General features: G+C 51.0%; 1 protein-coding gene across 1 annotated transcript in view; it reads right to left on the bottom strand.

Annotated features, from left to right (window-relative positions):
* pcloa (piccolo presynaptic cytomatrix protein a) overlaps nucleotides 1-13,653 on the bottom strand; it is a 54,504-nt gene extending 40,851 nt beyond the window's left edge. Inside the window, exons 1-4 of the mRNA XM_056578670.1 lie at nucleotides 13,467-13,653; nucleotides 11,821-11,848; nucleotides 9,566-10,691; nucleotides 6,361-7,323 (exon numbers count right to left, since the gene is read on the bottom strand). Of these exons, the coding sequence (XP_056434645.1) occupies nucleotides 6,361-7,323; nucleotides 9,566-10,691; nucleotides 11,821-11,848; nucleotides 13,467-13,653 (2,304 nt within the window). The remainder of the gene's footprint in view (nucleotides 1-6,360; nucleotides 7,324-9,565; nucleotides 10,692-11,820; nucleotides 11,849-13,466) is intronic.
* Between the last annotated feature and the right edge of the window lie 278 nt (nucleotides 13,654-13,931).

Genomic DNA, 13,931 nt, shown 5'->3' with positions numbered 1-13,931 from the left:
AATTTAAACGTGTGTACTAAAGTGTATCCTGATACAACTTTGGGATGGAACTTTGCCAGGAATAAGTAAATTTTGTTTTTTTCAACACATAGGTGATCACAAGATTTTAATTGACAACGGTAACAAAAAGCTGCCATCTCAGTTGGCTTCGCAGCAGCGTAAGAAACCATCGGAGAACAGAGACGCTCAGAGGTAGAAGTGAAGCACACGTCATGAAGAAGGTGCGAGGCAGCGCCTATAGATACTTGTGTGCATCTGTGAGAGAGAAAAAGAGTTAATACGAAATAACCGGATGTTTATAACGAATAACGAATGTTATTCTCTGAATCAATCAATCACTCGTTTACCGCCCACTATCTTCACGGCAAAGCGTGTATAAATATATTGTTCGGTTCCTTCAGAAAAATCCCAAGGCCCTTCTTCGCGACCCCGTGTCTCCTTCTCCAGAGTCATCTCTCAATCAAATAAAGAAATGAGGTGGGAAGAGGTGAGGACTGAATGGCTGACGTTGAAGATGATTAAAGGTGGAGGAGGAGAAGGAGGAGGAGGAGGAGTGAGTAAGCCGTGCCCACAGGTGCTGTGACTCAGAAACAAAGCAGGAGTAAACAGAAGGAGCACGTAAAGTTTGTCCTTGCAAATGAGGTGCGGAGACCACCCTGCTGTCGTCGGCATGAGCTGGCACCGGTCGTGACCACCCCCGTATACACACCCCACACAGGTGTGTGTGTGTGTGTGTGTGTGTGTGTGTGTGTGTGTGTGTGTGTGTGTGTGTGTGTGTGTGTGTGTGTGTGTGTGTGAGAGAGATTTCGACTTGTCTGTGCTTCCTGTCTGTTTCCCACCAGGACTCAGTGCTGGCACTAACAATTTCCTGTATCCAACTCCCCCCCCCCAAGCTAAGCTGAACTTCCGAGCAGCAGTGAGGTTATTAGCAGCTGAGGGGTGTACGTTGGAGCCAGGCAGGGTTTTAAACATGGATTTGTGCACTCGACCCATTCACTCAGGTCTAAACACTATTTTCACCGGGGATAATAAATGGCTTAGCAGCTGGGTGCTGCAGTGAAACTCAAAAGTCACGTGACACTATCTCTGAAATCTTCAAATAAAGAATATTAAAAAAATAGCTAGACCTGCAACCCCCAAAATCCTGAGGTCTGCAGTGACAAATCAATCCCTTTACAGGGGATGTTGCTGACATTATCGTTTTATATTTTCGACTAGCTTTGATATTTCTGGGCGTAAATACTTCAACACGCGCACACACCCACACCCACACACACACACAGGGTCTAAATATACTCTCTCTTTCAAGCCCAGTACAGTGGTGGAACTGTGTGTGAGATGCGCGGCAGGAAAGAAAGAAGACCCTTTGAAAAGGTGGTATGAAAGCAGGGAGACAGAGAAAGAGGCAGGGACAGAGGGAGCGGGACCGGGGGGCATCAGGGAGACGGGAGGGAGAGCCTCAGGAGCCACTGGGCCGGATACAAACCCACAGACCAGGGGCTACGGAGGAAAGAGAGGCAGTGGGGGGGGGGGGGGGGGGGGGGGGGGTGGTGGTCGGGGGAAAGAAAGACACAGTGAAAGTTAAATAAGGAAATGGAACTGGGATAGAGAAATCTAAAGAGAGGGAGGGAGGGACAGAGGGAGGGATGGGGAGAGAGAGAGAGAGAGAGAGAGAGAAAAAAAGAGAGAGAGACAAAGAGAGAGTGAGAGAGAGTGAGAGTGAGAGTGAGTGTGAGAGTGAGAGTGAGAGTGAGAGTGAGAGAGAGAGAGAGAGAGAATGAGCCCGAAAAAAGAGAGAGAGACAAAGAGAGAGTGAGAGTGAGAGTGAGAGTGAGAGAGTGAGAGTGAGAGTGAGAGTGAGAGTGAGAGAGCGAGAGCGAGAGCGAGAGCGAGAGCGAGAGCGAGAGAGAGAGAGAGAGAGAGAGAGAGAGCGAGAGAGAGAGCGAGAGAGAGAGAGCGAGAGAGAGATGCACCCTGCAGATATGTGCTCTTTCTTTTTGGATTATTTTGTGACGGGGGCTATTTTGGAGCGTTTCACTCTGCTGTGCTCGAAGTGGCTGTGAGGAGCACTCACAAGCATCAGGGGTATAATGCAATATCAGAGAACACACAATAAATAAGAGAGAGTTACATAAGGAGGAGAGAGCAGACTCGCAGACTGTTAGCATATAAAACAGTACAGATAAGGCTGATCTGGTCGAATCCTGTCTGTCTGTCTGTCTCTCTGCCTGTCCGTCTGTCTGTCTCTCTGCCTGTCTGTCTGTCCGTGTGCCTTTGCACGTGCCTATGTATAAGAGTGTATGTGTGTATGTGTGTGAGTGCGTGCGTGTGTGTGTGCCTGCACGTGTGTGTATGTGTCTATGTGTGCATGTGGTATCCTTCTCCTCTGCTGGGCTGAGGACACTACAGTGTGGGCGGCAGAGTAGGCTGAATAACAATGAAGGTAGGAAGGAATCTACGCAGCGGCAAGTGGTGGGTCTTCAAACACACAGTCACTAATATGCAAGTCGTAAGAACTTCACGCAGACTATTTCACTCCTAAATAAATCACTCTTAATGCATCAAGCAGCGGTGGAGGTTGGCATAAAAGCCAAACGGGGCCCATTTGGATGACCGCCCGCAGGCTTCAGAGTCTGGTTCTAGACCCTTCCGGATATGTAGGAGCATGAACCAGACAATAAACCGCCGTTTATGACAAGCATGCCGCCTTTTATGCATCAGTCCTCCTCCAAAATATGTAAATTTAGCCTGGGGTGGGTCGTAACTCAGTCCCAGAGATTCATAAACATGCGATTGATCTGGCGTGGGTGTGCGTTAGTGTGTTTGTGCGTGTGGGTGTGCGAGACCCACAGCATGTAGGTATGTTGCACTCTGTCTGGGTTCGGATGTGTGGGCCGGTGCATGATGGTTGCTCTTCCTACGTTACGTAAGGCTTCTCCAGCACGACGAGAACAGTCTGGGGAAGAGGAGACGGAGCCCACACGCACACACGCACCGGTGAAAGGTGTGCACCCACAGAGACACGCAGGCACACACACACACACACACACACACACACACACACACCATCAGTCCCACCAGGTGAACCAGACGAGCTGTGTGCAGGAGACACTAGTGCAGCAGGAGCCAGCATGTCAAAGAGGACGCTCCTCTAATAACACACTCACCGGAACCCACTGAACAGCACGCCCTCACAACAGACACACACACTAACACACACACACACACACACACACACACTGAACAGCACGCCCTCACAACAGACACACACACACTAACACACACACTGAACAGCACGCCCTCACAACACACACACACACACTGAACAGCACGCCCTCACAACACACACACACACACACACACACACACACACACACACACACACACACACACACACACACACACACACACACACACACACACACACACACACACACACACACACACACACACACACACACACACACACACACAAGATGCAGGTAGCAGGCACCGTTCCAGGCCCCGCCCCTCCCTAACCGCAGTGTCTGGATGGCTAAACCCTGCCCCTCCCTAACCGCGGTGTCTGGATGGCTAAACCCCGCCCCTCCCTAACCGCGGTGTCTGGATGGCTAAACCCCGCCCCTCCCTAACCGCGGTGTCTGGATGGCTAAACCCCGCCCCTCCCTAACCGCGGTGTCTGGATGGCTAAACCCCGCCCCTTGGAGGACACTCCTCATTCATGTTTCCCATTGGTTAATAGAGGGAATCGCCAGTCTGCTAGTCATTCTTAAACTATTTACCTAGGTCAACTATTTACCGAGGTAAAGCTTAAGTTGAATACAGAAATTAAAAAACAAATGTATTACGTTATTTTTACCTCTGAAAAAAATCAGATAATCTCCATCAGTACCCAGGTTTCTTAGTCACAGTATGGGAATGATGGACTATAGATAAGTCTTATATGTTGATTCAGCCGATCCATTCAAATTATTTTGTGTTTATCGTAGCGTATCGTTTGCTTTTCTACCGATTCATATACCTGACTAGGCTTGGCTATAGTCCTTCCAAAAGACCAAGTGGGTGGTTCTTTTTGTGTCTTTGGAGTAAGTCCATTTGTGGTTTGGACTTAGTCCATTTATTTGTTATTTACTTATTCCTGCGGCTCTAACAGGAACCACACCCAGTGCATATGAAATGTGATAGTACAAGAGAACATATCATGTTAGACATGACACATTGAGTGATGGAGATTAGCAATATATCCGGAAGAAGGAAGGTCAGAAAAAAAGAAATCAACATTAATACCTGGGATCAGGCCACTAAAACAATTACAGGCCTCCTGTTGCCTTTTAAATCCTTTTAGGAAGAACAGATTACAGCTTTAGCTGTTACTTACACACACGTGCACACACACACACCCACACACACGCACACACACACACGCTGTGTAAGGTCAGGATAGTGGTGGGCTTTTGACACAAGTGGAGGGGTAGTTCTTGTACATGCTCATGCATGCACATAGTGTGGCTGCGCACGTTAACCTCGGCTGCACAGTCTGCGCACTTTGCACCTCACAGCCTCTATGGACGGGACGGGGGGACGGGGGGACGGGGGGACGGGGGGACGGGGGACGGGGGGCAAAATCGGTCATGCCTTACCTCGAAACAAAGGATATAGGTTATATAGGAGGATAAAGATCCACATGACCAAACCCTCAAGCCTTGAGACGCCTGAATCATTTTACTGAATGTCTCTGAAGAAGGACATCATTGCTGCTGTCCGGTTTACAAAATCCATAGATCCATAGATAAATGTATATGTCTCAATCTCAACATAATGTTCTTCCATTTGGGACCATAATATTCATTCCTCATGGAACCAAAAAACATGGTTAAAAAATAACTTTAACCGTACATGACAGAAGGCCGAGACCTTGTAGTTAGCTAGCTATAAATTATATTAATTAAGAACAACAGTTCTCTAGATATCACCAGAAGGGCTAGCTTAGTGCTGAGCGTTAGCATCCAAGTTCCTCCCATGTGAGGGGAAAACTGAACAGCCTTTAATCTTCAGAACTTCTCAGGCTGCCAGAAATAGACCGACAGGGATTTCTCCCAGCGCTATTTGAAGCGAACATCCAACAAACAATGAGCCTCGTTAAACACGTGAAGGGTAAAGAGCCCTCGCTAGCTCATAGCTGAAAGCGCAGAGCTAAACAATAGCATTATGCACAGAGCTTTCTCTTACGGTTTATTCTCCTAGAAATGACTTTAAAAATTACACTTTAAAATCGCCTTGCTTGGCAGTTACAGATCATTTGAGAATGACCGCCCAATTCAGACCTTATCCATGTCACGTCAAGGATCCAACACATACCAATGAGCCTGGTGTGTGTTTGCTCAAAGCCCGCTGAACCGCGAGCTCTGCGTGGTCCGTGTATTCTGCTGAAGCTACACACAACGCCATCTGTTGGGTTTGGCGTCTCGCTGCATGCACTGTTGTGATGCTGCACGGCCCATGCACTGCGCTGTGGCAGCACCGGGACGGCCCCGGGACAGGCAGGCCGATAGTGTGGGGTTTCCAGGTCACTGTGCTGTGGTACGGGGCTGTCATGGTGTGCATAGCAGCTCACTCAGAGACGGGCCTGTGGGCGCATGCAGGCACGCATGCAGGCACGCATGCGCAGTTGCGCACCCACCCGTACACATGCATGTACACATGCACCAATATACATTCACACACACATTCACTCCCAGACACACACACACACACACACACTTACATACACAGAGACGCAAACATACACACACAGATAATCATAAACTCTCCCACACACTGTGTTACATTATAAAGTCAAATGTCAATCGTTTGAAGTGCTCCTCAATGATGAGGGGTCCATTAAACGCTAGCACACAAACACACAGGTTCACGCATGACAGCCAGACACCCGGGCCCTTCACTGGCCTACACAGCTTGAGTGTGGCGGTCGGGTGAAGGGATATTTCAGGAGTGTAAGCCTGTCTGGGAGTGGTTCTGAGGGGGGTTCTGAGGAGGCTCGATACGACTGCTGCAACGAATGACGTTAATGCAGAACAGCCTCCATCTGGTGAAATCTATCGCTGGTGGCTGATGGTATCTCACTGATGACCTATTTCAGGAGCCAATCCAGGGGCTCTGTGTTCTATTTATATAGGATAGAAGGCATAAATTACATGGTGGCCGACTGGCCGTGCGATGAGTTGGGGAAACATCTCAGCGCGCATGGCCAACCCGATTTGTTCCAGCGTGTGATTCGACTAACGACGTTATTATGAGCGAGGCCCTTCCAAGAGGAGGTATTGGCAGCGTGTGTGTAGGTGTATACTACAGGCCCCTCACCTCTCCCTGCTGCGAAGGGCTGTTGAAGCCACACAGGTTACACACCGTCTTCCTGCACTCGGAGCAGCGACTGTAGTCGGGCGGCTCGCTGGATCCTACATTCATCTCCGCCTTGCACAGAGGGCAGTGTTCCCGGGCGGCGGGTGGAGCTGCGGGTGGAGCGGCGGGTGGAGCAGCCGGTGGAGCGGCGGGTGGAGCTGCTGTGGCCTCCGGAGCCTCTGGCTCCGCGGGGTCGTCCTCCCCCCCGACCTCTGTGAAGGGGGAGTGGGCTCCCTCGGAGGTGGCAGGGGGCGTGTCCGGAGCGGAGTCCGAATCGGGCGGGGAGCCGGCGGCGGAGAAGGGCGACTCCGGGGGCGACCCCAGGTCCGAGTCCACGGGGGACTCCGGGGGCGACCCCGCCGCCTTGTCGCCCTCGCCGCCGCCGCCGCCGACCAGGTTGGAGGCGGAGCTCAGGATGGACGAGCCGAAGCCGAACATCTGGGAGCGCGAGGTCGTCGGGGGCTTGGCCGCCTCCTGCTTGGCGGGGGCTTGGGGCTTGGCCGACTCCACGAGCCCCCCCAAGCCGCCGAACAGCTTCCCTGTCACGGACTCCGTCGCCGCCGGGGGCTTGACCGAGTCGGTCAGGCCCCCCAGGCTGAAGCCCCCGAAGAAGCTGGACTCCTGCTTGGGCTTGGCGGGGGACGGCTGGGGGCTGCCCCGGGGCTGGAGGGCCCGCCCCGTCTTGGGGTCGATCTTGGGCGACCCGGCGGCGGAGGACGCCGGCGACCGGGGCCCGGGGGAGCGGGGCCCCGGGGACTTCTGCCCCGGGTCCACGGTGCTCTGCTGTCGGATCAGCAGCTTGCCCGGCTTGCCAGGCGACTGGCGTTGGGGTGAGGGGGGGGCCGAGCCCTTGGTCATACCCGGGGGGTCCATGCCGTCCATGGCGCGTTGCATCTGGCAGTTGAGACACAGCCACTCCTTCCCCTGCACAAGGAAACAGAAGGGGCTAGTACCTCCGGCTGGGGGGGGCAGAACCACCCTCTGATGGGGGGGTAGTACCTCCTGCTGGGGGAGGCAGAACCACGCTCTGATGGGGGGCTAGTACCTCCGGCTGGGGGGGGCAGAACCACGCTCTAATGGGGGGCTAGTACCTCCGGCTGGGGGGGGCAGAACCACGCTCTGATGGGGGGCTAAGCACCTGGGGGGGGCAGAACCACGCTCTGATGGGGGGGTAAGCCCCTCCGGCTGGGGGGGGGCAGAACCACGCTCTGATGGGGGGGTAAACACCTTGGGGGAGGCAGAACCACGCTCTGATGGGGGGGTAAGCACCGACGCGATGCTAGCGCTAATATTAGAAGCCCCCAGGCGAGGGGAGATCGAGCTCGAGTGAAGCCAGGAATAGGGACTACATTTCCCAGGAGCCACAGTCGTCACAAGCTACTTTCACATCGGCACATGTTCACATTTAAATGAGTGAGTTTGTTTTGAATACGTTTTTAATGAAAAATAAATTTAACGACAAAAATATTCAACACTTGCATTTCTATTGTTGCTTTTATAGGATAAAAGTTAATATCGTTAACTGATTTCAAGGGAAAGACAGCGAGCATTTGAAAAAATGTGTTGTTCTTGTTGTACATAAAATAATTTTAAAGGCAGGTTGATGAACAGCCATAAACCATTTGTAAAAGCGTAATGACTTGCATTAGCCACTAATTGTTGATTAGAGGCTAATTCATTCAATTCAAACGTAGGAAGTCTATTAATCCATCAGCTCCGAATTATGTGGAAGCCTTTTTCCACATGATTTCAATTTCTCTTAGAAGGATTTAATATTTTGTAATGGCTAAATAAGACTAATTATTCAGAAACAAACAAAGCTCATGTAAATTGAATATTGTTCCAACTAAAAAGGAATGCATCATTCATTTATGGCTCACTTTATTTGTTTCAATAGCCACTCTCACTAAAGCCTGAAAATACCTTCAATTGCAACTGACTGCATTCTGCAAAGAAAATTTTATTTTTTATTTAGGCAATATTTTAGTACAGATTAAGCCCAATTAATGTGACGGCCTATCCTGCATTCCAACTCACTCACAGCTTGAAGACGGTTTATCTGACCACCTGTTACTGCAGCCCAACACAATAGGGGTCCGGTGTGTACAGTGACCCAGTCATTAAACAAGCCAATGTTGACCGCTTGATCACGATCTGCTGATACACTGGACACCCCACGCAGGATCTTAAGGACCACGATGGGTGTTAACACTTTGTAGAGGTTGAAGATGACGTGATGGGAATATATTTAACTGATGTTGTATTGTTTAAATCAAGACCTCAGAATGTATAGATTACTTTAGAGACTTAACTCTTATGTTCTTTTGGCATGACTCTGAGCGACATTCCAAACAGGACACTTTCTCTTTCATGGAGGGACGGGTTTATATTGCTTTTCAGGCGTTCGCTGTCTTAACTTGCTAAATTAAATATTGAGGCGAGGGGGGGTTCCCCAGATATTTGAAATGACGTGAGCTGGTCCTCAGAACTGCCCGATAACAGGTAGCGAATATAATAGCGAGTGTTTGACCTATGGAGGGCAATTGTAATCAAAATATTGATTTGAATCAATATATTGTATCCTACTTTTCAAAAATGTGTGGATGTCCATTGGGCTGAAGTCTAGTTTTGGACCAGAAACAATCCATAGCACTACGACGTCACCCACAACGTGACATTCACTTTTCTACTTGAATAAGATGTTTTATTTATTTGCCTTTAATGAAGTGCTGGCTTGCTCTTATCTGATCGTATGAACATAGTTGGTCCAAATGTTTTCCCTCGGGGAGAAGTGGCCTCTGCCTTTAACCCGTCTCTTTCAGTGGAGGGAAGACATTAAAGAGATGGCATCTATTTTCAACCACATATTTAATCACACTAGGGAATCTTGTTAGAGAGAAACGTTTTTGGTTCTTTCATTTCTGTTCCGGTTCACAAAAACGGCCTGTAGCATGCTTGTTTGAGTCACGTTAGTATTCACACTTTCAGTATTCAGAAGAGGGAGTTGTGAATTGATGTTGAATACAATACCTTAATAAAAAGATAATAAAATAGCATAGTGTGACCACAAAGTGTTGCAAGAGCAGCCTATTTAAAATAAAATCAATGCACAAAACAGAAGAGGGAAATGGACCAAACCCAAGCCAGGGAAAGCTCCTAAACTCACCCCGGAGTCCGGAGGGCTGAAGCCGCAGAGGTTGCAGACCTGGCTCTTACACACCGTGCAGCTGCAGTAGTTGGGGGGGTCCTGAGAGCCCACGTTCAGCTGGGTGGTCTTACAGAGGCCACAGAGCCCCCCGCCAGGCTTTCCCGGCCCCGGGGGGCCCCCAGCCTTGGCCGGCTCCCCTGGCTTCGCGCCCGGCCCTTGCTGCGGGGCCCCGGGCTTCCCGGGTCCTTGTGAAGGAGGGCCAGACTTCGGCTGTTCCGGGCCCCCCGGTTTTTGGCCCTGACCGGGTGGTCCCGGTCCTGGGGGCCCTTGGCCTTGCCTGGGCCCCTGTTGTCCCGGGGGCCCCTGCTTTGGCCCCTGTTGTCCCGGGGGCCCTTGCCCCTGCTTTGGCCCCTGTTGTCCTGGGGGCCCCTGCTTTGGCCCCTGTTGTCCTGGGGGCCCTTGTCCTGGCTTTGGCCCCTGTTGTCCCGGGGGCCCTTGCCCTTGCTTTGGCCCCTGTTGTCCTGGGGGCCCCTGCTTTGGCCCCTGTTGTCCTGGGAGCCCCTGCTTTGGCCCCTGCTGTCCCGGGGGACCCTGACCCTGTTTCGGAAGGCCTCCCTGCTGGGGTCCTGGGGGCCCTTGCTTCGGCCCCTGTTGTCCAGGGGGCCCCTGACCCTGTTTGGGAGCTCCTCCCTGCTGTGGCCCCCGGGGCCCGGGGCTCTGCTGGGGGCCCTTCCCCGGTGGTTTCCCCCCCGGTTTGGCCCCTGGCGCGGCCGCCGCCTCCGCCCCCTCCTCGTCATCCCCGAACAGGCCGAACTTGGGGATGCTGACGGCGTCGCCCATGGAGGACATGGAGGAGGACATGGAGGAGGACACGGAGGACGTCATGGCGCTGAGGGGGTTGGCCCCGCTCAGGAAGCCCGAGCCAAACATGCCGGAGGTCTTGGGGGTCTCCGGCTCTTTGGCCTCCTGCCGGAACCGGGACTCGAGGAGGCTGAGGGAGGAGGGGCTGCGGCCCGGGGGCGCCCTGCCGACGGGGCCCTGGCCGAAGGCGTCGACCGTCCGGCTCTTGCTCAGCCCTGTGGGGACCCTTGACGCCCCGGAGCCTACCTGCTGGGAACGCCGCTGGGCATCCGCCTCCGGAGGTCTGGGGAGGGGATGGAGAGGGACGACGGTGAGTCTGGAGGCCTGCAGCTGGGGTTTTATAGTGCCCCCGTCTACATGTACAGCTACAGCTACATCACCTACATCACAACTACATCATCTACATCTACATCTACTACATCACATCTACATCATCGACAGAATCTAAATCACATCCACCTCTACATCACATCTACATCTAAATCACATCTACATCTACAAATACACCTCTATCATCTACATCCCATCTACATCTACATCACCTAAATCACATCTACATCATCTACATCACATCTTTTTCATCACATCTACATCTACATCAGATCTACATCTACAACTACATCATCTAAATCACATCTACATATTATACATCACCTACATCACATCTACATCTATATCTGCATCATCTACATCACATCTACATCTACATCATCTATATCACATCTACATCACATCTACATCTACATCATCTATATCACATCTACATCACATCTACAGCGGCGGAATCCCAGCTGTTTACTTTATTCAGTCGTTCATCAGACACTTTTCATCAAAGTAACTCGCAGTGATTTAACATCAGTGAGCGGAGACATAGGTTAGGATGCCTGCAGGTGAACCTTCGGGTTCCAACCTTTTGGGAACTCCGTTTAGGACTTGGAGAGTTTTGGACCACCATATACTATCATGGTGTGTGTGTGTGTGCGTGTGAGTTTTTCTTAACTATAATCTTGAAAAACTAACATGTCACAAGGGGCAAGTCATAAATAACCTCTCTTCTTGAATTATTTAGTCCAGTCTGGATTTTCAGTATGAGTCACAGGCTCCCGTGCCTCCCTCTTCAAATGGCCACACCGGCTTTACGTTGATGAGTTACATCACAACATTTTCAGACATTATATGAACCAATGAATGGTTAAATAATGGTTAAAAAAAACGACACACAAAGTTGAAATTCATACATATTGTACAACTGTGTTTCTAGCTTCGACACGCAACGAGGCAACTCTGAATCAATGTCCTTGGTCGATCTCCTGAAGGTTTGATAGCGTCTACCGGTTATTCTCCTGTATGCTAATAGAGACCATCCTTACACTGCCATCACGCCATTCTCTATCCATTGTCTTAAGATGGGCTGTGTTGCACTTGGGGGGCTGCCCATGTCTATCACCGCCACTAAAGCACAGACCTGTTGCCTCTGCGTCATCACACTAATGCAACAAGCAGCTCACTCAACACTCTGTGAACTCTTTATTACTTACACTCAGCACTAAATATAAAAGGCCCCGCTCACTTGGCCGCTGAACGGAACTGACAAGAGAGTGAGAGGTATTTGAAGAGAGACACAGATCATTTTTGACGGACACGTCCGTCGGGCGAGCCGGGAAGTCTTTCGTTAGCTCAAGGCAGCGAGGCACCGGAACTCAACCTGCAGACACACTACTGTTAGCCGATCAATAGCATTAGCAGCACGGCTGGGCGACTCCATCAGTCAATGGAAAGCAAGCAGTAGGCCTAATGAAGAAGGGTTGTGCTGAGACACACCATCTTCTACTACGCTCTTCGTGCGGATGAACGAAATGTAAGGAGGCTACCACTTCAATAATCTACAAAGACCCGTTGGGCTGGTGTGATGTTGGGAGTAGGGATGTCTACACTCCGGGCCTCTGCCTTCACCACACGCACACACAATATGTCAGCTGTGGATTTCAGCACCTTGGACAGCGTCACAGATGCATGGAGACGTTTTGCCTCATTTGGCAATTCAATAAAGCAAAAAGGCTTTAACCATAGCCTACCATTGAAAGAGAGGTATTTTTACCATCATTTCTATTCATAGTTATCTATTTATTTCCCCCCTCCCACATTCTAGTCAGGACATAACACAACAATTAAACCAAATTGAGGCAGATAAACAATCGCACACACTGTTTTCCGGCTTGGCATCGACCATCCGTTTAGTAATTTCCGATTGCGACGGTCGGCGTAAGAGAACATAGAAGGAAAAGCCTTTTGAATTCAAGTTCACGACCATCACCTCCTCATCCCTTTCTACAACAGACCGCAATTTAAGAAATCTAAACCCAGTGTCAATATTGGCCAGCAGCTAGGGCAACAAGAACGACGCTGTCGGTGGCGTGTTTGTTTGGAGACGCTGCTGCTGATGCGCCTCTCCAGTAGGAAGAGAGAAAATAAACCAACACCAGACTGGGAGAGGAGGCTGGTCCTTTTTACCCAGCAGGCATTTCGATGATTTCACACAAACGCTTGTGGAGGTGTGTCTCTCCCAGAGCCTCACAAGTGTTAGGTAGGTACAAAATGATTAGCCAATAACAACTCTGGGCGGTGAGGCGATGACATCGTCGGCTTGACTGCAAATAAACACACATCTCTGGCCATGATGTGTTTAGAATGCAGTATTAACACAGTGACACGCGAGCCCCATTTTGTCGATGGATGCGCCGACGAGGAGACTCCAAAGTGAGCTAATCAGAACTTATCCCCGGTGGCGGCCACAGGCACGGTGCTCCCGGATGCCAGCACATCACAGACGTTAACAGCCCCCCGATAACGTCAACGATAAGAATAAATTGTGAAGAAGCAAACGATTGTAAATGGGCGTGAACTCTCTCTCTCTCTCTCTATGTGCTGCTTCAGCCGGAACACACGACCCTTTACCCGCAGTGACACCACTCGATAACGCAGCGCGGTGGAGCCTACTGGCGGAAGTGGTGGAGACATTTTTTAAGGTTGCGTTTATAATGTTTTGGAAAAAAGCAGCCCTGCCTTGTTCGCGCCCTTGACATGGCCGCGACGAGCTGCTTCCTGTCCTCCTCGCTCAGCTGGCTAAGGTCCGCCGCCTCCCCGCCGGGGACCCGCACGAAGCCTCCCTTGCCGTCAGGTGCGAGCCCCGCCGGTAGTCCAGAAAGGCCCCCCTCGCCTCCTTCGAGGCTCGCTTCGTTTCCCATGGTCGACCCCTCCCGCCCCCCCCCGCTTGGATCAATCCGCTGTTATCTTGTGGGTTTTCTGATCGAAGCGCCGTCCGACGAAGAAAACGAGGCTGTCGCCTTCTTGGTTTTATTCGATCATCGTAGATTTGATTTCTCCGTCTTTACATCCCTTCGCGTCCGTAGTGTATTTCCCTCTCGTTCGGCGTCTTGCGTGTCGTGCATCTCTGCAGCAGCAGCAGCAGCAGCAGCTGTTGTAAACGGCGGTTTCCGTGAGGGGGTCTCGGTTCTACAACACC

This window comes from Gadus chalcogrammus, chromosome 19 (assembly GCF_026213295.1).
Source record: "Gadus chalcogrammus isolate NIFS_2021 chromosome 19, NIFS_Gcha_1.0, whole genome shotgun sequence".
NCBI classification, from domain to species: Eukaryota; Metazoa; Chordata; class Actinopteri; order Gadiformes; family Gadidae; genus Gadus; species Gadus chalcogrammus.
The sequence above is the reverse complement of the archived record's forward strand: the minus strand, read 5'-3'. Positions and strand labels throughout refer to the sequence as shown.